The following is a 22,090-nucleotide window of genomic DNA, read 5'->3' as shown; positions in this document are numbered from 1 at the left end:
AACAAAATGATCCACTATGGGACCATGACTATTTTCATCTCCTTTGAGGCGGCTTACAATCTTAGTGTTGTCTGCATATTTTAAAATAAAATGATTTTCAAATGTGCTCTGATACATATTTGTGTACAGAATAAATAAAAGTGGGGATAACACATACCCCTGAGGTGATCCAGTGGAGAAGCACAAGCTTTCTGACAGGGAACTGTATTTGCACTCCTTGTGTCTTTTGTGTTTTGAAGTCTATTAGTTTTGCTTAAAGTTACCCTTAATGAAGTAAAAGAGCCATTTTAAGCATATTTCACAAGTTACATATACAGTTGATTGAGACCGATCTCAGAACTAATTTTAGGACAGTTATTGCTCACAGAGCAAGGCATTTTAGCTAATTAAGCTGCCCACAGGCAAAGCATGGGTGCTACTGCAAGGTGCTAATCTCAAAACTCAAAGCATTACATCTAAATCTTCAAACTAGTGAAGATTAAACTCTAACAAGTCTTTCTATTAACTTTTAACACCCATGATTAATTTTGTCAACATTTTCCTCTCTTAATTCAATCCCACACAAAGCATGCAAGAATTTAAAATCCCCTAACCAGGTGGTTGTCCCAACACAATTCCTTCAGGTTGTCCCAACACAAAACGCTTAAGTTAACCTAATGTTTTACAAAATTAAGTGGACTGAACATAAAACAAATAAACTGGCCTAAGAAATTGTGCTGTTTTAGCTCATTTTAAATAGGTAGTTTGATCAAGCAGCAGTAATAATTTTTTGTGTATAATGTGAGAATGGGGTTTTTAAAAAAAAAAGGTTTTTCTATCTTAGGTTCATTGCCAAGTTGAAGACCTTTATTCAGTGACTTGGAGAAGGTTGTTCAGCGCTTTCATCTCTTCTTGTCTGAATTATTGCAGCGCATTATATTTGGGTGTGAGTTATGATTCTCTCTCTCGATTGCAGCTACTCCTGAACTCACATGCCAGAATTTTAACTGGCACAAAAAAAGGAGAGCACATCACACCTGTACTGGTTTCCCTACGCTGGTTACCGACCCAGTTTTACTGTTGTATGTTTTTAAATCCCTACATGGCCCGGCCCCTGAGTATATTTCTGAGCTAATTAATATACATCAACCCATGAGATCTCTTGGCTCTAAGGATCGACTCTATTTGACAGTTTTGTGATCAAGCTTGAAATGTCGAGGTGATAGAGCTTTTTCAGTAGTAGCTCCAAGACTTTGGATCGATCTTTCATTCTCCTTAAGAACATTTCCTACTTTGTAGTCATTTAAGAGGTCACTGAAAACACACTTATTTTCTTTAGCTTTTAATCATGTGTTGTGAACTTATGTTTTTGGCTCCTTGCATGTTTTTTCTGTTTTTATGTACAGCACTTTGGTACCCATTAAGGTTGGTTGAAAGTGCGCTAGAAATAAATTGATTTAAGCTGAGTTGAAAATAAAATGCTCAAATGTTTTACCTTTTTTTTTTCTTACTGAAATTGGCAATGGCTTAAAGAATTAGCTAAGATTTTACATTTTAATTTTGGGTCTACATTGTTACATCTCTAATATCAACACATTTTTAGATTCTAATTGTTGTACATTTCTGCTGTGTGGTTGTATCTTAGATCAATATAAAGTAAAAAATCCAGAGCTTAACATAGTTATTGACATACATTTTATTGCGATTCGATATAATATCGTTTATTGGCCCAGCTCTACTTTAATGTGTGAATAAAAAAATTGTTGCATTACACTTGCTTTGCTAGAAACCGATTTTGTGCAGCTCTTTGTAAAAACCACAAAAGAGTCATATGGAAGTGTTTCTTAGCTGTTTAACTTGACGTTTTATTTAATAAAAAACATAACAAGATCATACAGAAGCATCTTAAAATAAGAACTGCTGTAATGCACACACATAAATAAAAACACTGCATGTTCATGAGGATACACAAGCATCAAAACATGTTGAAAAGATCACTGAAGAGGACCGTTTCATCATTATCATCATCCTCAGGTCCAAAAATAAAACTCCATCCTTCATGACCAGGTTGTTCACCCATGAAGAAGTCATCATCCATCTGCAGTGTATGAAGCAGCTCCTCTAGACTGAAGTGCTGGAAACTCTTTTTACTCTGAAACGATCCTTTATTAGAGAAAAGATTGCTGCCCATGTCTTCTGTCTGGTCTTTCTTGACCATTCTCTCACTGCCCTGATCAGGGTTTGAGAGATGGTCCATTTGATCATAAACTCGTCTCTTCTCTCTGTCAGAAAGTACCTCATAGGCTATAAGAGGAGAAAAAAAAAGAAAGAAATTAAATGCATGAAATAATTCAAGTAAATTAATGTATTTTATAATGTACACTCTTAAGACTTTTACCCTGAGCAATGTGTGTGAAGGTCTGCTGTGCATTTGGGGTTTGGTTCTTATCAGGATGGTGTTTTAGAGCCAGTTTGTGAAATGCTTTCTTGATGTCTCTTGAAGACACAAAGCGAGAAACTCCAAGCACAGAGTAATAGTCACTCACACAATGACAGCCATACACACATAACAAAAGTATCATGCATAATACTGTAGCCATCATGCACCTGAAAAGCAAATGAGAAATAATTCATTATAAATATGTTGTTCAAAGCAATTTTTAAAAGCAATAGAAAAAAATAGGCATGCAGGCCAAAGCTGGCCCATGGTAACTTTGATTTGGCCAGCCATCACATCTGAGAAGAGAGGGAGAATGATGGGGATAGGGTAGAGACTGTCACTTCTAATTTATTGTTACTTTTTGTTTGTTAGTTTGTTTTATTGAGAAGTTACTTTATTTATGTACATACTGTCAGTTGATGGATAGAGTACAATGCAGTCAAACAATTCCATGTAAAGTTTTCACCAAAATAGCAAAACCGTTTCTGCATTTCCTGTGCAATCAAGTGCTTTAAAAATACTCAAAATGTCTCTGTTAATGTTTTCAAACAACTATATTTAATTTACTGAAATCACACAAGTGCCAATTTTACGTCACATCCTTAACAGAACTTTTTTCCTCGTAAATGCAAATCATGTCAAATAAAATAAAATCAGTTGTTTTTGTTCTACAGTGAGCCAACTCTTATCTTTTTGATAAGCATGGGTTCTTTTGGGTTGTACAGTTTAATTCACAGAAATTCTTCAAAGTATGTTGTAGACTGTAAACTCGCTAACCTTTTTTGTCACATCCATAACACATATTCATTTCCCTCATTTAAAATAAAAAAGGTTAACAGATTGATATGTTTATTCTTTCTTAACTCTGGTAAGTTGTTTTGGAAAATATAAACATGTTTCAATGTAATTAACTCTGTGAATTTTTGTTTTGAGATTTTACTGCAAATGTCACATCCATAACACTGGAATAGCTCAGACATCAGTAAGCAAATGAAGGAAAATTCTGATTCTGTTTCTCTAATGTATTCAATGAAATACATAATGTATTAAAGTGGTGGGGGTTTGTTTTGTATTGTAATATATTACAATAATACAACATAATACAATAATAATATATGAGCAATTCCAGCGTTATGGATGTGACATTTGTAAAAACTCCAAACATACATTTGCATAGAAAGTATAAGTTAACATTATATTGAAACTTTTGTTTATATTTTCCAGAACAACTGACCACAGAGATAAGGGACATGAAAAATATTAATCTGTAAACATGTTTTATACTTTAAATGAGGAAAATAAACACGTGTTATGGATGTGACAAAAAAGTCTGCGGGTTTGCAGCTACAACATACTTTGTAGAAATTCAGTGAATTAAACTGCACAACCCAAAAGAAATAATGATAATCAAAAGGAGAAGAGCTCTCTCTCTACAGAACAAAAATTATTAATTTTATTTTGTTTAATTTTATATTTTCACATTTATAAGGAAAAAGTGTTGTTATGGATGTGACACATCTCCGTCATGGATGTGACGGATGTGAAATTGCCACTTGCGTGACTTTGGTAAATCAAATATAATAGTTTGAAAACATTGACAGATGCATTTTTTAGTATTTCTTAAGTACTGTAAAATACTTGCTCACACAAAAACCCAGAAACGGTTTACATATTTTGGTGAAAACATTTTTTTCATGGCAAGGTTGTCATTTGCACGGGATTGCTCGGTGGATGGATATATATATATATATATATATATATATATATATATATATATATATATATATATATATATATATACTGTTTTTAGTTTTTTAATAATATGAAATAAATGAGAATTTTACCCAAGAAAACATGTAATATATACTGTATTATATACTATAATGTAATATAGTTTGGTATGTTTAACTTGGCCCAGCTTTTAATATTTGGTTTTTGGCCCTTCATACGGAAAGGTTTGGGCACTCCTGACACGTATGTCTTTCTTAAAAAAAAAAAAGTCTGCTTTGAACAGCACATTTTTATGTGACTTATTTTAAAGTCTAAAAGTGTCTTTTTGTAGGTTTACCAATGTTATCTTTCATTTAAACATAAATCATGCTTGGTTTTATATTGCAATAAAACGAAAGATTCAAATACCTGCACGTGTGCAAACGTTCTGTGCCCACTTTGGCACATAAAACCTTTTGGCTTCATAAAAAAAACTCATAAATGTCAGAGGACTTACCTGAGTATATTTTTACACCAAGTACCTCTCCAGATAAAACAGTGACTTAGCGTGTTTTATTAACGCAAAATTTCAATCAACGCCGACCCAAACTTCTTTAATGAACAAAAGTCTTTCTCCGATTGATTGAATCATCTTTCAAATGAATCATTCTCCTTCATTACTTTGTAAACGGAATGAACAATAAAGAAAGTTTTACACTTTTTCGCAAACATATTATAAAATATTTATTGTTTCTTGTAAAATGAAACATCCTTTTTAGATTGTATTCTAAATTAATATGTATATTATTTTTACATTTCAAATTGGACTCGGTCGTGAACAACTCAGTGTAATGATTCACTTAAAAGATTCGTATATTCGTTCAATTTATCACATGTATCGCCATCTACTGGAAATAGTTGTTACCTCCTTAAAAGAACATTTAATTGATCTTTTTTGTCAAAACAATATTTTATATTTATTCCAGGAAAATTGTGACATATTTCTATTGTAAAATGTTCATTTATATAACTTTAATTTATATATGCAATTTATTGATGCTTTTCTCCTTTTATTTAATAATTATTTATTTTATTCCTGTTTATTTAATTCATTTTAGCTATTAGCTATTTTTTTATTTGTATGTTCTTTCTGTCATGTGTTAAAAAATTATTGTAATGTCCATCACCTGAGCACAAAAAGTTTATCTTTTAGTGAACCCATAGAACGTGAACCAATTTAAAAGATTCGACTCCCTGTGTCGAATCAAAAAAGTCCTAACACCGTGAACATCCGCTCACACGAGGGCGCTGTGTGTTTTTCCCCGCGTGTCTGTTCACGGTGGAGCTGCGCTTGTTCAGAGCGGATTGTAAACACACGGCTATGGCTGCTGAGAGGGGCGGAGGTGACAACAACATTAACGACGAAATGGGGAACCAGCTACAGCTCCTGCCAGGCACGTCTGTCTTTTAATTTTCACACTATAGCTGTATCAAAAGCTTGCCTTTTCAATGTCTTCCTCAGAAACGTGAGATTCTTGCAGACATTTGCAAATCCGCAGCTGTCTCCATGCATGACAGCTGACGAGCTTCCTTTACAAACTGAAAGTGTGTGTACACCTGTTAATGCACAAGATCAGCAAATATATTTGTTTTATACACGTTTTGTTGCTGTTGTATACACGACTACAAAGTTGTTTGACGTGTTCACGCATTTTGTTGGGTTACTGTTTTGTCAGTATTAATGTGTTAGCATTGTTGTTGATTATTAATTATTTAAAGCCTGTTTGTTATGCTGAAATGATTGCTGAGATCGAAAGTAGCCTGAAACAGGTTGTAATTTATACACTACCTAACAAAAGTCTTGTGGTCGGTCCCAGATACAAGAGCAACACATAATTTAAAATATGATAATTTAGAAAAGTGGCAGAAGGTCGATTTTTCAGATGAATCGTCTGTGGACTGCATCCCAACCATCACAAATACAGCAGAAGCCCTATTGAAACCAATTTTGGTGAAGGAAAAATCATGGTTTGGAGTTACATTCAGTATGAGGGTGTGCGAGAGATCTGCAGTGTGGATGGCAACATCAACAAACTGAGCTATGAATTTGGGTAAAGTTGGTTTTATATTCGCACATTCAGAATTTCCCCTTAATAATATGATTTCAGAAAAGTAGTATTTGCAAACTCTAAATAGCGAAATCATATTAGCAGCCAATGATTATCGAAGTACAAAATTGTTCACAGTCAGAAAAACAGTGTTACTTCTAAATGAACGAATGTGCGAATATAAAACCAACTTTACCTCCATGAGCTATCAAGACATTTGTGCTGCCCATTACATTACAAACCACAGGAGAGGGAAATTCTTCAGCAGGACAGTGCTCCTCCTCATACTTTAGCCTTCTCATCAAAGTTCCTGAAAGCAAAGAAGGTCAAGGTGTTCCAGGAATAGCCAGTCCAGTCACCAGACATGAACATTATTGAGCAGGTCTGGGGTAAGATGAAGAAGGAGGTATTGAAGATGAATCCAAAGAATCTGGATGAACTCTGGGAGTCCTGCAAGAACGCTTTCTTTGCCATTCCAGATGACTTTATTAGTAAGTTATTTGAAACATTGCAGAGATGTGTGGGTGACGTTCTCCAAGCTCATGGGAGTCAAACACAATATTAATTAATTTTCCACTGCACCATGATTTTATATTCTATACTGTACATTATTCCTTTTAAGTGACAAGACATTTGTCGAAGCAAAGTCAGACCTTACTGCCCTAATTAAATAATTATAGTAATTTTGGTAAAATAAGTGCAATCTATTGGCCTTTGCCTTCCATATAAGCCACTTCTGATACCAAATGATCAAATAGAAGTCAAGTTAATATTTGTTGTTCCTAAAACTTGGATAGGCGACAAGACTTTTGTCAGGTAGTGTACATGAGTAAAGAATTTTCTAATCATAATATCTGCGTTTCTGTTTTTCCACAGAAAATGAAGAGGAAGAGGAGGATGACATGGAGACGGAGGACAGAGATGGAGAGGATGTGGAAAAGCCAAGTATTATAAACTTTGACACGAGTCTGCCAACTTCACATGCTGTAATTATCATCTGTCTTATGATCTATAGCATGGGTCTCAAACTTAATTCCTGGATGGCCGCAGCTCTGCACAGTTTTGTTCCAACCCTAATCAAACACAGCTGATCCAACTAATCAAGGTGTTCAAGACTACTAGAGGCTATTAAGCAGGTGTGAGTTGGAGGTGGTTGGAGCTAAATCATGCCGAGCTGCGGCCCTCCAGGAATTGAATTTGAGAACATTTATTTGTAGGCTATGAAAGAGTAAAATCATGTTTTAAATAGATTTCATAAACTAGAGTGCCCCTGTTTTGCTTTTTTATTAGCATAAATGAGGTCTGCAAATTTCACTCTGCACTTTTCACAAAGGTTTTGTGAAATGAGGTTAAATTCTGAAGTGAATTTAAATGTATATTATGAGAAAATTATGTTTTTTTATTGATGCAAGCACACAGGACACAATAGCCTTTCTTATTTTAGTTTATCGTCAAAATATTTTCTATGTATTAAATCCCTATCTATTGAAATGTAAATAAGAAATAAACACTTGTTTGTTTGCATTGTGAAGTATCTTGGCTCAGATATGGAGGAGTTTCACGGCCGTACCCTGCATGATGAGGACAGTGTGCAGAATCTGCCGGTTCTTCCCCATGTGGCTCTCATTCTGATCCCGGGTCAGACACTGCCCTTGCAACTTTTCCGACCACAAGAGGTCAGCATGTTTCGCAACCTCGTAAGCCAGGACCGCACATTCGCAGTGCTTGCACACAGGTACTAAAAACAAACAGAATTATAACCACTTGACATTCTTCTTCACTAACATTTTCAAAGCTGACTGCAGTGAAGATGTATTAATAGATCACAGTTTTATACGTCTTTTAGTTTCATCTGGTTTTTATCTCTCTTTCTCAGCCCTGATCCGAGTGGAACGGAGACGAAGGCCGAGTTTGGGACGACTGCAGAGATCTATGCATTTCGTGAGGAGCAGGAGTACGGCATTGAGACAGTGAAGATCAAAGCTGTCGGAAGACAACGCTTCAGAGTGCATGAGATACGCACACAAGCAGATGGGTACGCAGAGGCAGTTTAGTGGAGACTACACTGTGCTCTTCATCAAAGACACTAATAAACACCAGTGCTATTCTTCAATAATAATATAAAAAAACACTCTGAAATAGGGCTGTGCGATATGGCAAAAACTCTCTTATCATGATAGGAAGTTAACGATATATATCAGAATTGGCTACATGGAAAGGACTATATCCCTTTTACATTTTAAAGTACATACACAAAAATGCACTCATTCATTTATGATTTTATTTCTCGCTTCATTTAGAAATTGAGGGCAAATATTTGATTAAGAGTGTAGAGTTATAAAATAATTAATTTGATTGAAATCTAAAATACCTCCCAAAAACTAATGTTTACAGGTCCAACATAATATATTGCTAAATAAAATGCAAAACATAAACATTTAACTTTCAAACTTTTTCACCATGCTGTTATTCATGTGTCTGCCTGCCTGAGATTGCAGTCATCCAAATGAGTATTATCAAAAACAATAAACAAATAAATAATCTAGCATAATATGAAATTATAGACTTTTTATTTTATCTGTAAGATTTATATTGACATATTACACAGCCCTACTGCCCTACTCAAATATGATTGTTTTTTGTAGGATTCGTCAGGCTAAAGTACAGATTTTACCTGAGAGGATTCTGCCGGACCCTTTATGTGCACTGCAGTTCCTGCCACGCTTGCATACACACTCGCCACAAACCAAACACACACAAACAACACCACCACAGAAGCGGTGCAGCCAGAACTATAGACAGGTGATGGATATTATAGAACACCAGTCCAGATCAGTGCTTCTCAACCATTAGAGGACCTTAGCAAACTTCCAAGGGGCATGCACAATGACATTATTATTAACGTTACTAGTTATTGATAAAACATTATGTTATGTAATGTGTATTATTCATATAATATAAAAAACTTTAAAATGCTTAAAAAAATACACTTTGTAGTTTAGTGAGCATATATTAACACATGGGTTTACAGAAAGAAAGCAATCTGAAAAGGTTGAGAACCACTGCACTGAACTAGTTGTTTTGCTATATCATTAGATTGACTTTGTATTATATTAAATGTTATTGTAAACATCGTAGTTGTAAAATACTCACTTTATTTTACAGAAAAAGCTCCATTGTGCAAGTATGACCTCATGGCCTCCTTGGGTTTATTCCCTTTATGATTCGGTACGTTCAACGTTTTGTACATTTTATTGACAAATGCAGGCTTGTGTTGCACAGGTATATTTGTGGAAGTAGCCAAAAATACATTGAAAGGGTCCAAATAATTTTTAAATATCATTTTATGCCAGACATCATTAGAATATTAAGCATAGATCATGTTGTTGTTGTTTTAGGACATTTTGTAAATTTCCTACCATAAATAAATCTAAAGTAAAAAAAGATTTATCTGTACAAAGAACATAATTAGGATATCTTTAAATGCATTGTTCTCAATATTTAGATTTTTTTTAATACATTTTAGATTATTTCTAATAAACCATGCATTAATGGAAAGCTTATTAATTCTGCTTTCAGATGATGTATAAATCTCAATTTGCAAAAATTCACTCTTATGGCAAGTTTTGTGGTTCTGGGTCACAAATTACACATTTTACTTTACGAATACATCTTGTACAAAGTAAGCCTGAAAAGAAAGCTGCATTCATTTGAATATAAATCATAATAAAGTAGTGATAATAAAATGATTTATTATCACTATAAATCATTTTATACCATTTTATATTATAATTATAATATTTTAAAAGTGTCTTTATAATGTGCAATATCAGATAAATAATTCTCAACACTTTCATATCAACCTTTTATGATTGTTTTGCAAATTTGTTTCCCCCCAGAAAACTCTCATGAGCAGAGTTAAGAAACAACTGCACGAATGGGATGAAAACCTGAAAGACGAGTCCCTGCCTACAAATCCCACAGGTGCAGACTGGGTGCAGAGCCAAAGACATTTCAGGCATTTAGAAAGTACCGCATTTAACCGGTATCTCTCTCTATCTCCTCTGCAGATTTCTCCTACAGGGTGGCTGCGTGCCTACCAATAGATGATGCTCTACGACTACAGCTACTGAAGATTGGCAGTGCCATCCAGAGACTGCGCTGTGAGCTGGACATCATGGACAGGGTGTGTATGTGTATCATTGCCTTTGTTTATTAGTGTTGTCTAGAAGTGTAATAATGTTTTATTTATATATATTTCTTGCCTTTTTACAGTGCACTTCTCTCTGCTGTAAACAGTGTCAGGATACTGAGATAACCAGCAAGAATGAGATCTTCAGGTCAGACAATGATTCTTAAAAATGCTGAGAGTTGAATTTTAAATGGTAGTTTTATATAAAATAATATTGAGCAATGAGAGGAGAGATAATTGAAATCATTTTATCATTATTTATTCTGATGTTGTACAGTTTGATTATAGTGAGGTAAATAAAGCACATGAAAAGTTCTACAAAACTTCAGATGACCCATTAAAGTCAGCCTGAGGGTTGTTTTGAGCTTTTTAATCTCTAAATGCATGTTATTGATCTCATTTTGGAATGACTAGTGCCAAACATTCGTTTTCTGGTTAATGACAATCTTCACTTCCTTCAGTTTATTGTGATTTATAAGATTCAAGAGCGCATAGAAAAAGCTGCTGTCAAACAAGTGATAACAGACTTAAAATTTTTGTTTTGTGTGAACTATCCCTTAAAAATTAAAATGGAAGTGACTACTCGTAAAACTCTCTTCTATTTTTAGTCTGTCTCTGTATGGGCCAATGGCAGCATATGTGAATCCCCATGGTTATGTTCATGAGACACTTACAGTCTACAAGGCCAGCAACCTCAACCTGATTGGTCGACCTTCCACATTGCATAGTTGGTTTCCAGGGTGAGTTTTAATGCATTTGCATGTTCAATTTTTTTTGGTGATTTATTTTTTTTTTTGGTCAGTTTCAGTGATCTGATCACAAGTAGTTAGCTCAGTCAGACTCATTTCCATTTCCTACTGATGATAAACATGGGTTTGAATTCATCTGTTGTAAACGCATTCGATTCATTGAGATCCTTCTTTCTTAATTTATGTTTAACATTATCTACCGATGTAGTGGCGCAGTCGGTAGTGCTGTTGCCTCACAGCAAGAAGGTTTCTGGTTCGAGCCTTGGCTGGGTCAGTTGGCGTTTCTGTGTGGAGTTTGCATGTTCTCCCTGTGTTCGCGTGGGTTTCCTCCGGGTGCTCTGGTTTCCCCCACAGTCCAAAGACATGCGGTACAGGTTAATTGGGTAGGCTAAATTGTCTGTAGTGTGGGAATGAGTGTGTAGGGATGTTTCCCAGGGATGGGTTACAGCTGGAAGGGCATTTGCTGTGTAAAACATTTGCTAGATAAGTTGGTGACCCCAGATCAATAAAGGGACTAAGCCGACAAAAAAATGAATGAATGAATGAATGAATGAATTTTCTACACAGAATGAACAAATCACACAAGTCGTAAAATGAGCAAATGAAACTACGGTGACAACTACGATTGTGTTTTACTACAATGCAGCACAACATGAATACTTTGTTTTGATGCATTTTCTCAAAAGAATTCCTATAATAATTCAAAGTTAGGTTAAAAGGGAAAATGTGACTCATTCGGCCGCAAGACTGTTTACAATAAAAAAGCAACACAAGTGAATGCTTTTTCAACTGCTTCTGAAAGTGGACAAAAGTGAAAACAATTTTTAACACCCTGTTTACACCTGTATTTGCACTATTCACTCATTACCAGTTTGAATGCACAGTGAATAATTATTTTGCCACTAGAGGGTGCGTATTCACAAACAAAGGCGTAGTTTGATGATGTCATGAAAGAGTGTGGATTCATAAGAGTGGGTAAGCCAAAATATTCAATACTTATTGTCATGGTAGTATGAAGCAGAGCTTTTATTCTGCCACAGTCAACCGCTTCTGGATGATACATGGAGAAGGATTAGTGTTGTTTTATCGTACTAAATACATTTAAAATTTCTTTTATAATGCTGCTATTTCAGTTGAATAAAACGCACAACATTTTAAAGCCTCTGGTGTTTTCTATTGACCTTATTTGGCAATGTGGAAATGTGCTTGTTTTTGCGATTGTTTAGAACTTCCGATTTACTGGCCTGTAAGAGAAATGACTAGGAATAATAAATGGCAGAAAACCGTCAAACCACTTGCTCTACAAACAAGTGTGATCAAGACTATACATAAAAAGGAGAAGAATATTTCAGATTCCAACATCAAGCAGCATAACGAGCTGTTTTTAACATCTGTGAATCAATAAAGAGGGGAACTATGACGTCAATTTGTATGCGAAAACCTGGAAGCGAGTCAACATTTAGCAGTTCCAGTTCCCTCGTCCCAAAGTCAATGGGTTTTTTGAATGGGATTTCGCTTAAACCGTTTAAATAAGGTTTGTGGCTACTACAAACTTTCACTTTTTTCCATGACATAAAACACATCAATTACATCACACTCTTGATTTTTTTGGCTCTACAGTGTCGGAGACATTATATGTCATCGAGCTGAACTGGTCTGAAATGCAGCTCGCTTGCATAAACATTTAAATTTGTCTGTAATTGAAGTATTTTCATGAATAGTATTTTATAGTTTGTAGTATTTTTCTGATTGGGAATTCATATTGTGTGTAGATAATGCTTTCACTTGTAGAGACCATCAAGACAGGTTTATTTGTTGATCATTTATTTTATTAAAATATTATGAAGATACTGCTTACCAGTGCAGCCTGTCTCTTTCTTGCTCTCAGTAATGCAAACATGTGAATAAATCCATAAATATTAACTGTCATTTTAACGTGATCAATTGATTTTTCTTTTTTTTCATCTGAACACATTTAACTCAATCATAACTGCAATGTTTACACTTCTCCTTAAAATGTAAAGCATATGTGACTGTATGGGCTGCTTTTCGCCATACTTTGTGACAAAAAAAAGAATTAGAATTGAATCTAGATTCTGAAAAGAATCTAGAATTGAATAATTTTCTCTATCCATGATGAGACTTGTCCCTCACGCCTCATCACTAAATCTGTATGCATGCGTACGATACACTTACTTAAATATGACTTATGATAATACTATGTAGGCACATTTATGAAACATACAGTACATGTTTTAAAACTTTTACAACAACTGTAAAGCAAAACAAATGTATTTCCCATGTAAAAAAAACTATCCAAAAGGCACGTAGTTTTATACAGGTGTGTTTTTTGAATATTTATTTGTTTATGATATATATAGCCTGGATTATAATACAATAAACCGAGAGAGTAAATCTTTGTCATGGACCATATTTCTAAAAATAAGCTTGAAGAGTTGTCTGAAGCAGGGTGGTGCTGTTGTAACAAGCTAGCACCCCGAAGTCAGTGTAATCCGTTTATCGCCTAATGTTAGCTTTTCAGTTCTTGCGAAATGTGATTTATATTTTCGTGTGAGGATTATCCGGCTGGACAAAACGTGTAAGTGTAATGCACTGTGTTTGAACACAGAGCTTATTATTTATCTTCGAAAAGTCTATAAGAAAATCCTTTAGGGATTTTATCGAGGGAACCAGTTTTATGCTTGCAGCCGATTAGCCTACAAGGTGACATCATAGTACCTCCACTCTATGGAAGTGAATTAAACTGGAAGTCTCAAGCTAAAAAGATCCCAATAACTCCACTTGCTTGTACGTGAAGAATAAGGTCTTAAAATTGATGGAGTGTGACATCATTAGCAAGGAAACAGGAAAGGCACAGGCCCATGTGATTAGTTCAAATTGCTCTCTGAAAATCTCTGGATTTAAACATTCTTTGAAACATTTGTGATAAAGTCAGCAAAATATAGAACACTGTTTTAGTGGTTTTTATTATATATATATAATAATTTTGATGTGATGTGTTTCTTTTCTCAGGTATGCGTGGACGATTGCTCAGTGCAGAACCTGCAGCTCTCACATGGGCTGGAAGTTCTCTGCAGTCAAAAAGGATCTCAGTCCTCCTCGGTTCTGGGGTTTGACACGTTCTGCTCTGTTACCCACAATCCCACAAGGCGAAGAGGGTGTGGAGGGCTCACGCTTGCTGTGCCTGTGACATGATCCCAGGATACTCTGTGTGACCTTTCACCCTGAAGCCCACAAGCATATGCTCCCCAAGGGGTCTCCTCTATCACTTCTAAAACACGAGACTCCAAAACCTCCCCCGAGAGAGAGAGAGAGAGAGAGAGAGAGAGAGAGAGAGAGAGAGCACACGTAAGTTCATATGTGTAGATGTGTGCATGAACAGGGAGAGCAAAGAAAAACCAGGGAAGCATAAGATACAGGAGAGGAAAGAACAACAGAACACAAGTTGTTGCCTTCACACACCTTGTGCTGTGTAAATGACAGCCTGATACGTGCAATATCATACCAGATGAGCTCTTTAAGATATTACAATCTGTTGTAATGCACTTAATTTACAGTCTAGCAGTCTTTTCTTCTTTATTACTGCCTAGATAGCTGTCGTTGACGCTCTTTAAGTGAGATTTCATCTAGTTTGGATGTTTATAAAATAAGTATTGTGTTAAAATAGGGATAAATCTCTTACACCAAAGTGTGACGATCTCATTTAGTCATTTTTTAGAGCCCACATGACTTAAGAGACTTAATCATGTATTTGAATACCTCAGATAATTACAGTACGTCTGAAAAAAAGGTCTAAACTGCTTGAAATAAATCATTCTCCACTTGCGATGCCCCATGTTTTTGCTTTGGATACTCTTAGCACAAAACTCCTGGCTAAAATCGGCAGGTGGCGACTTAATGAAATATCAGGGAGTATCTTTTTTTTGTTGTTATTTGGACTTGGAAGTCTCGGAAGGTGTTTTGTATTTCTTAGTTTTTTTTAGGGTTGCTTCATTCTTTATCATTTGTTTATTTTGGATACCATTTCATTGAATTGTGGTATGATGCATTTGAGTCGAGAGAAAAAAATAGATGTGTGTGTGTGTGTGTGTATAAGAAAGCAATTGATTTTTACAGTCTGCCTTGAGAAATACTAAAAGTATAAATATTCTGTTGACATGTTCATGAAATGGAATGCAAAATAGACTTTAATTCAGAGAATCAGCACACGTGTACATTCTCGGCTAGTCAGTTAAGTAGCTGTAATAAGAAAACAAGCTGATTTGCATATCTGTGATGTTCAAGAGATTACAAACTGTTCAGTACTGATCAATTCACGCCAATAAACTGCTTCTGAAACGTCAAGAGTGTGTCATTTGTAAGGAAATTTCACGCATAATTCATATGTTAAGCAAGGAAATGTTTTTATCAACTTATTACAAGACTTGATTGATCTTGATGAATCTTAGTTTAACATTTACTAATAACATATTAAAGTTGTTAATGTTATTTAATGAGTCTAAGCTGACAACCAATAATTAATTTATTAATTAACGATAACAAAAGTGACTTGTAATGATGAGGTAACAGTTTACCTGAGGGTCTCATTAGGTAACATTCTTATTGATTACTATTTGCATGGTTAAACTATGGCTAGTGTAGATTACCATGGTTTATTACTTTTTTCTGTTTTATCTGTGGCTTATTTATTGTAATAGTTACTGAAACTTAACAAACAACCTTCTATAAGTCACCCTGTAAAAGTCAGCTTGTTGCTTTTTATAGTGTAGAAACATTGTTTTATTGTTAGCAGATCTGTAGTTTGACCACATACACTGAAGAAAAAGTATATACATTTAGACTAACAGTGTGCAACATGGAATAATTTAGTAAAAATGAGAAATTGCATGATTTTTTAAATACCGTTTGAACATTCTACTGAATAACAGCTCGCCTATGGGACAACAGAATACCACTGTTTATAAAGGTTGTATATTACCTGACTACTACTATGTAACAGTTTTTTTTTTACAAGTACAGTATTCTGCACTGCATACCTTAAATTACTCACGCATATGGAGCCAGATCAGTCTCAAAAAAGATTACATTTACAAAATAAAATTCATAGATGCACAGCACAATTCACAGTCACAAAATCAGTTTTTAAGTTCAAAACACAATTCATAAATACACAAATCAATTTATTTGGCTAAAATATTGTGTGTTGTATTCATGAATTGTGTTTGGAATTTACAAATTGGATTTTGTAAACGTGAATATGGTATATGCGGAAGTATGATCAAGGAATTTTAATTTGTCAGTAAACTGGGTTATGCGTTTTCAATGAACTGTATGCTGTTACAAAATCTGCAAATTTAAGGTCTGTTTTCTATAAAAATCATCGATCTCCACTGGCTGAGTGATATCCGATATAAAGGGGTTTCAGATGGTTCAAGAAACACCGCATTAAATTACATTTTTCCTGCCATTAAGGTATGAACATTTATTTTACCCCAGTATATTAAATGGAGCTTCTGCGCTACCCTGCCGATTCTGACGGGCGCATGTGAGTAAACGGCTTTTTGTCTTGTGTTATGCTTTAGCAACTAAATGAATTCCAAAGTCTATTTCTATATATGACTGTATTTTAATTACATTACAACACTGATGCTCTAAAAGAAACCATATAAAATAGAAAAAAGTCACATTAACCGTTCACCGGAAGTTTATCTGTATGCAGAGACACTAGCTCTGCATATACCCTATTGTGCTTTGCATGTATGAATTTTATTTTGTAAATGTATTCTTGAGACTGATCTGGCTCCATAAAACGCCATCTCTCTCAATTCAATCAAATAATTGCTTTATTGCATGACAAATGCTACAAATGTATTGCTAAAGCATTTAGAAAGTTTACATTAAAAAAAAAACATACACACACATATAATTAAAAAAACAGCAAGTAGTAGTAGTCTCTCTCTCTCACACACACACAAACATACACACACGCGCGCGCGTTTTCAATACCAACCAAAGCACTAGAGGGAGCTGTTATCATTCTGTCTTCTTCACCGACTCTCACAAGATTACGCAATCAAAACAAACGCAGCCAGCAGCACGGACGTATGTGTGACAGTCACGTACACAGTCTTTCTCTCCGTTCGTGTTATTTTTCAGGTTAAATCAGATCATTGCTTCTTAAGGGCTTAGCGCATGTTCATTATAATTAAAAGAGAGCTTTAACATTTCTAGTTTGTGTATTTATGTTTTGTTGGGCTTTTTAAAAACGATTAACGTTGAAGCTTTAGTCTAACTCGGTGGAAGCAGGAACTGTCCTGTCTTTGACGATGCCCCAGGACTCTCAGGAGGGGCAGCAGCCGCTCCCGCTGGTCCGGTCTCTGATCAGCCGGATACAGGTCAACGTTCTGTTCTGTAACTGCAGCCCGCGCGTCGTCAAGCCCGTCTGGATCAACTTCCTCGGAGAGCCGCAGCCGTACGTGAACATTCAGCCGTACACCGGACGAAGAATAACAACTTTTGTGGGTTCGTGAAATTATGCTGAATTATGTTGATTAATTAAATTGGTGAAATTGCTATCTACGCGTTTAACTCGTTCTTGAAATAGATAAAAACAAGTATTTTAAACAATACAACAAATAGCAATAAGGTAAATTTGGCTTTAAATTTATATTCAGACATTCATAATCAGTTTCAGAAAAGTATTATTTGCGAATTCTAAATCATATTAACAGTCAATGATTATCAAATAACAACATTGTTCCCAGTCAATTAAATGATGATTATGCTGTTTTGAAGTCATACTTATAATAAACAATATAACCAGTGTTGGGGTAATGGATACAAGTAACGCGAGTTATCTAATAATATTACTTTTCTAAGTAACGAGTAAAGCAACTCATTACTTAAAAACGTCAAGTAATAATATTTGAGTTACTTTAAAAAAATTTAAGGTGAGTTACTTTTTAATTTAATTTGCTTTAAAAAATGCTGAATTAAAATGATTGCAGTCATGTTAAATCTCACAATAAGAGAATGCAGGAACAAACAGAAATGGAGACGTCAGAGCCTTACATTTCTGCAATATTCTTATTATTTTGAACACATGGAAAAGATGATTATCTGAATGGACAGTGACTTTACTTCACTCCTCTTTTAAAAAAGCGAAGAAAAAAACCCTCTTGCAAGTTCTGAAAAAGATAAAGAGACCAAGCCTCAGCCAGGTCAGAAAAACGCAAAAGTAACTCAAATGTAACATAACGCATCACTTACCATAAAAGTAACTAGGTAATGCAACTAGTTACTTTTTTTGGAGAGTAACTCACTGTTGTAATGCATTACTCATTCATTCATTCATTTTCTTTTCGGCTTAGTCCCTTTATTAATCTGGGGTCGCCATAGCAGAATGAACTGCCAACTTATTCAGCATATGTGTTATGCAGCGGATGCCCTTCCAGTTGCAACCTATCACTGGAAAACACCCATACACACACTCATTCACACACATAAACTACAGAAAATGTAGCCTACCCAATTCACCTGTAGTACATGTCTTTGGACTGTGGGGGAAACCGGAGCACTCGGAGGAAACCCACGCAGATGCGGGGAGAACATGCAAACTCCACAAAGACACGCCAACTGACCCATCCGAGGCTCAAACCAGCAACCTTTTTGCTGTGAGGCGACAGCACTACCTACTGCGGCACCGCGTCACCCTGTAATGCATTACTTTTTAAATGTAACTTTACCCGACACTAATACAAACCGTTAATTGAACAAATGTTTAAATATAAAACCAACTTTACCTCCATACAAAAAGCATGTAGCTTGACTCATTTATCTCAGATTTGTGATTTAGTCTTAGAAGGAATCGCTTACTGTAATATGAACTCTGACTCCAAATGTGAGTTATTTAAACCTACTTTTCAGTTTAGTTTGTTTAGTGGCTTTAAAAATAAATAAAAGGTATTGTCATTGTGTGTTATCAACTATTTTGATGATATTTTATTGTGCTGTTTTTCCTGTTTCTGTCAGGACATCCATGGATGTTTCGGGATGCAGAAACTGATGATCCAATGGTAGTCAACAATAAAGAGATGTATTTGCCAGCATCTCTTGAAAATGGGCAAGTCGCAAATGCCAAGATCACATTGCCTGGTATGCATATTTCACTTCATATTTCAATCACACATCTTGTACTAATATTGAATTCACTGTGATAACTACAATTATAAGTGCTGCATTTAAAGGGTTAGCAACCTAAAAAAAACCCTAAGACCTTCATTCATTTTCGAAACACAAATTAAGATATGTTAGCTTAAACCTGAAGGAGCTCATTCGTATACAGCAACAGTGCTGTGATGTTCAAAGTTGAGAAAAGGAACCAAATCCATGTGACTTTAGTGATTCAATTATACAATTTTAATAATATAAAAGCACAAGAACATTTTTGTGTGCCAAAAAATGCCTTTAATAAATAAATATATATAGTTATAGTAATAATATACAACAAGGTTTAATGGAAAGACAATATTGATCTGTGTGTAACAAGATAAAACAAAGAATCTAGTATATATAGTCTTTTGGAGCATCGAAAAAAATTGTTGGAACATTTTTCATGTCTGTACTTATGAGTGTTCTGCAGTGTTGTAATTCGGTATGGTACTGTATATGAGTCTGTCCGTGTTTCTAAAAACAAAGTTGATGAACCAGATTAAAATCTGTTCAAAAATAGTAGGAAAGCCTCTTGAGAAATTATATGACCATTTATATTACAAGAACTTCACAAGGCTGGCAAGAAACATCATTTCAAACCCCAGTCTTGAAACATTAATTTATACCATTAAAGTCTTACCGTCGATTTAGAGTCCCAGGTTTTAATAAATTGCAATTTAAAAAAGTCATTTGTACATCAGGCTGTCTTGGAGCTGAATAAGGTCCTTTTAAGATGTTTTTTTTTTATTAGTCTGTTAGTTTATTATGCTGTGATGCAAGAAAACTTTCAGATACAAGTCTGACAATAAAGTATTGTATTGTATTGTATTATATATTACAAATAAAAAAACTAATAAGTATCACAAAAACACAGCAGAACTACTTTAATAAACCTAAAATCAGAATTAGAAATTAAACTACAATCATTTTGCAGTGATACAAAAATTAAACTACTGGATGTTGTTTAAAATACCAAAATTTGCAATTTGCAAACACACTGTAAAATTGTTCAAAATAAAAATGGAGCTCATGAATCAAATCTGAGTTGAGTCTGAAATGTTTTTTTGCATGTTGTGTTTGTGTTTACCAGTGCTGACGTTGCGAGATCGCTGTCTGCAAGTTGTGAGACGGTTGGTGCGCAGGGAAGATGTCGGCTGTCTGGAGATTGCCCGCTGCCTTCAAGAGGATCTAGCTCAGAGACCCAGCATTCAGGCTGATCTACAACGCATTAGCCAGCGGGTGGAACAGAAGTTACTGGAGAACAGAGAACTGCAAAACAGACGAAAACATCAACATTAACTGGACTGTGCATATGTACTGAGCACACCTGTGCATCAACCAACAATATATAAAACAAACTATATACTATAGTGCTGTATAACACACAGGGCTGACAAACCAGACGACTGTTTTCTTAATCAGATGGACACTAGATGTTTTAGCTGTTATGATTCATTGACAGGCAGAGACTTGAGAATGCGCAGAGGGAACTTCAGGAAATATGAGTTTTTGTGGTTGTCTGTGTGGCCGGCCTACCAATAGATGAGGACAGAATCTTATTTTGGTTATTTATCTGCATACTTTTACTCAATTACTTTCCATTTGTTTAAATAATGTGTAAATAAATAATGGTTACTATATATTTTATGTTAATAATATAATATTGTCTGACTTATTATGTCTGATATGTTTTTAGACAGTTGCACAATGCCAAATATACATATGGATTTGCATAGACACACAAATTTATGTCATTCTTAAGTAAATACAATTCATATATATGAGCAATATCACATGAGTAGCAGTGCGATATGGTTGTATATTTGCACTGGTGGGAGGCGTGCTTTGGCATGAGTGCCTTAGTGTCCCATCAGTGATGATATACAGCCATATCACACTACTACAAGTGTGATATTGTGTTTATACAACAGTTTGACGGCATAATCATCTATATAAAAAAAGCTAATTAAAAATGGACAGTCTAAAAACCCTTTTATATGAGGAACTATTTTCTTCCGCCATTCATTCATCTGCATGTCAGAACAGCAGAAACTGTTACTAATTCACTGACATCACTTTAGAGCTAGTATTTCAATGATTCTCTAGCATACTGTCATCACTGATGACAAAACAGGTAATTTTACTCACATTTTAAAATTATAAGGCTGAATGGCATGAAATTCATCAGTCTAGAGACATTTCCTTGTAATTCTGTTGCAATCGGGAGATCACAATAATTAACCCAGCGAAAAAGCCAAAGCAAAGCAAACACTACTAGATTATTGTTGTTTGCAATAAGAGTGGCCAACACAAAATACATACATTCCAGATATACGAGTCCCATCTCACACTCAATACACTACAATTACTATGGTATAAATACAGCACTGCAACATAAAAAGAGAGAGATCGACTAAGAAAGTCACTGATTAATTTTATAATGTTTTAATCAGCTGTCTTTTGAAAATACACCAATCTCTTTTCCTCTGAGGGCTTAGTATGCGGTCTTTGTCTCCATCTTGTGGATGGACAACATTAATCGTCTTTGCTCTGCTTCATGACAGACTGATGGATGTCGACACGCTGTCTCAAAAATTAGAAGTATTTAAAATAGGCACTATCCTTATAGATAAACTGCAATCTAAACAACTACATCCTCCCTTAAAAAGCCTCACAAGTA

General features: G+C 35.0%; 4 protein-coding genes across 6 annotated transcripts in view; 3 read left to right on the top strand and 1 right to left on the bottom strand.

Annotated features, from left to right (window-relative positions):
• pfkfb4b (6-phosphofructo-2-kinase/fructose-2,6-biphosphatase 4b) overlaps nucleotides 1–22,090 on the top strand; it is a 514,755-nt gene that overhangs the window by 31,879 nt on the left and 460,786 nt on the right. The window lies entirely within an intron of this gene.
• On the bottom strand, nucleotides 1,814–20,632 carry zgc:152986. 3 transcript variants are annotated; one of them, XM_087254832.1, is made up of 3 exons: nucleotides 20,498–20,632; nucleotides 2,378–2,586; nucleotides 1,814–2,283 (listed from the first exon to the last, which is right to left on the bottom strand). In XM_087254832.1, exons 2-3 carry the CDS (start codon nucleotides 2,580–2,582, stop codon nucleotides 1,955–1,957), a joined length of 534 nt encoding a protein of 177 aa, XP_087110958.1. In that variant the 5' UTR covers nucleotides 2,583–2,586; nucleotides 20,498–20,632; the 3' UTR covers nucleotides 1,814–1,954. The 3 variants fall into 3 exon arrangements, with proteins under 3 accessions (XP_087110958.1, NP_001275586.1, XP_087110957.1); NM_001288657.1 differs by lacking the exon at nucleotides 20,498–20,632 and adding an exon at nucleotides 4,647–4,806; XM_087254831.1 differs by lacking the exon at nucleotides 20,498–20,632 and adding an exon at nucleotides 4,698–4,786.
• crbn (cereblon) lies at nucleotides 5,514–15,543 on the top strand. The gene is given in 11 exon segments (NM_001003996.1): nucleotides 5,514–5,583; nucleotides 7,114–7,223; nucleotides 7,770–7,972; nucleotides 8,114–8,272; nucleotides 8,883–9,039; nucleotides 9,403–9,465; nucleotides 10,137–10,221; nucleotides 10,308–10,423; nucleotides 10,513–10,577; nucleotides 11,038–11,169; nucleotides 14,212–15,543. Coding segments are annotated over 11 exon segments (1,296 nt in total). The 5' UTR covers nucleotides 5,514–5,555; the 3' UTR covers nucleotides 14,390–15,543.
• vhl (von Hippel-Lindau tumor suppressor) lies at nucleotides 17,275–21,071 on the top strand. Its single transcript, NM_001080684.1, is given in 3 exon segments — nucleotides 17,275–17,721; nucleotides 19,231–19,353; nucleotides 20,501–21,071. Coding segments are annotated over 3 exon segments (528 nt in total). The 5' UTR covers nucleotides 17,275–17,525; the 3' UTR covers nucleotides 20,710–21,071.

The sequence above is a fragment of the Danio rerio genome, chromosome 6 (genome assembly GCF_052040795.2).
Source record: "Danio rerio strain M-AB ecotype USA chromosome 6, GRCz13ab, whole genome shotgun sequence".
Lineage (NCBI taxonomy): Eukaryota > Metazoa > Chordata > Actinopteri > Cypriniformes > Danionidae > Danio > Danio rerio.
This window is presented reverse-complemented; position numbering and strand designations above follow the sequence as displayed.

Excerpts from the sequence above, each read along its gene's own strand:
- zgc:152986 (XM_087254832.1), bottom strand. The coding sequence starts at position 2,582 with ATGATGGCTACAGTATTATGCATGATACTTTTGTTATGTGTGTATGGC. Across the intron at positions 2,284-2,377 it reads CTTCACACACATTGCTCAGG|CCTATGAGGTACTTTCTGAC; the intron begins GTAAAAGTCTTA and ends CTCCTCTTATAG.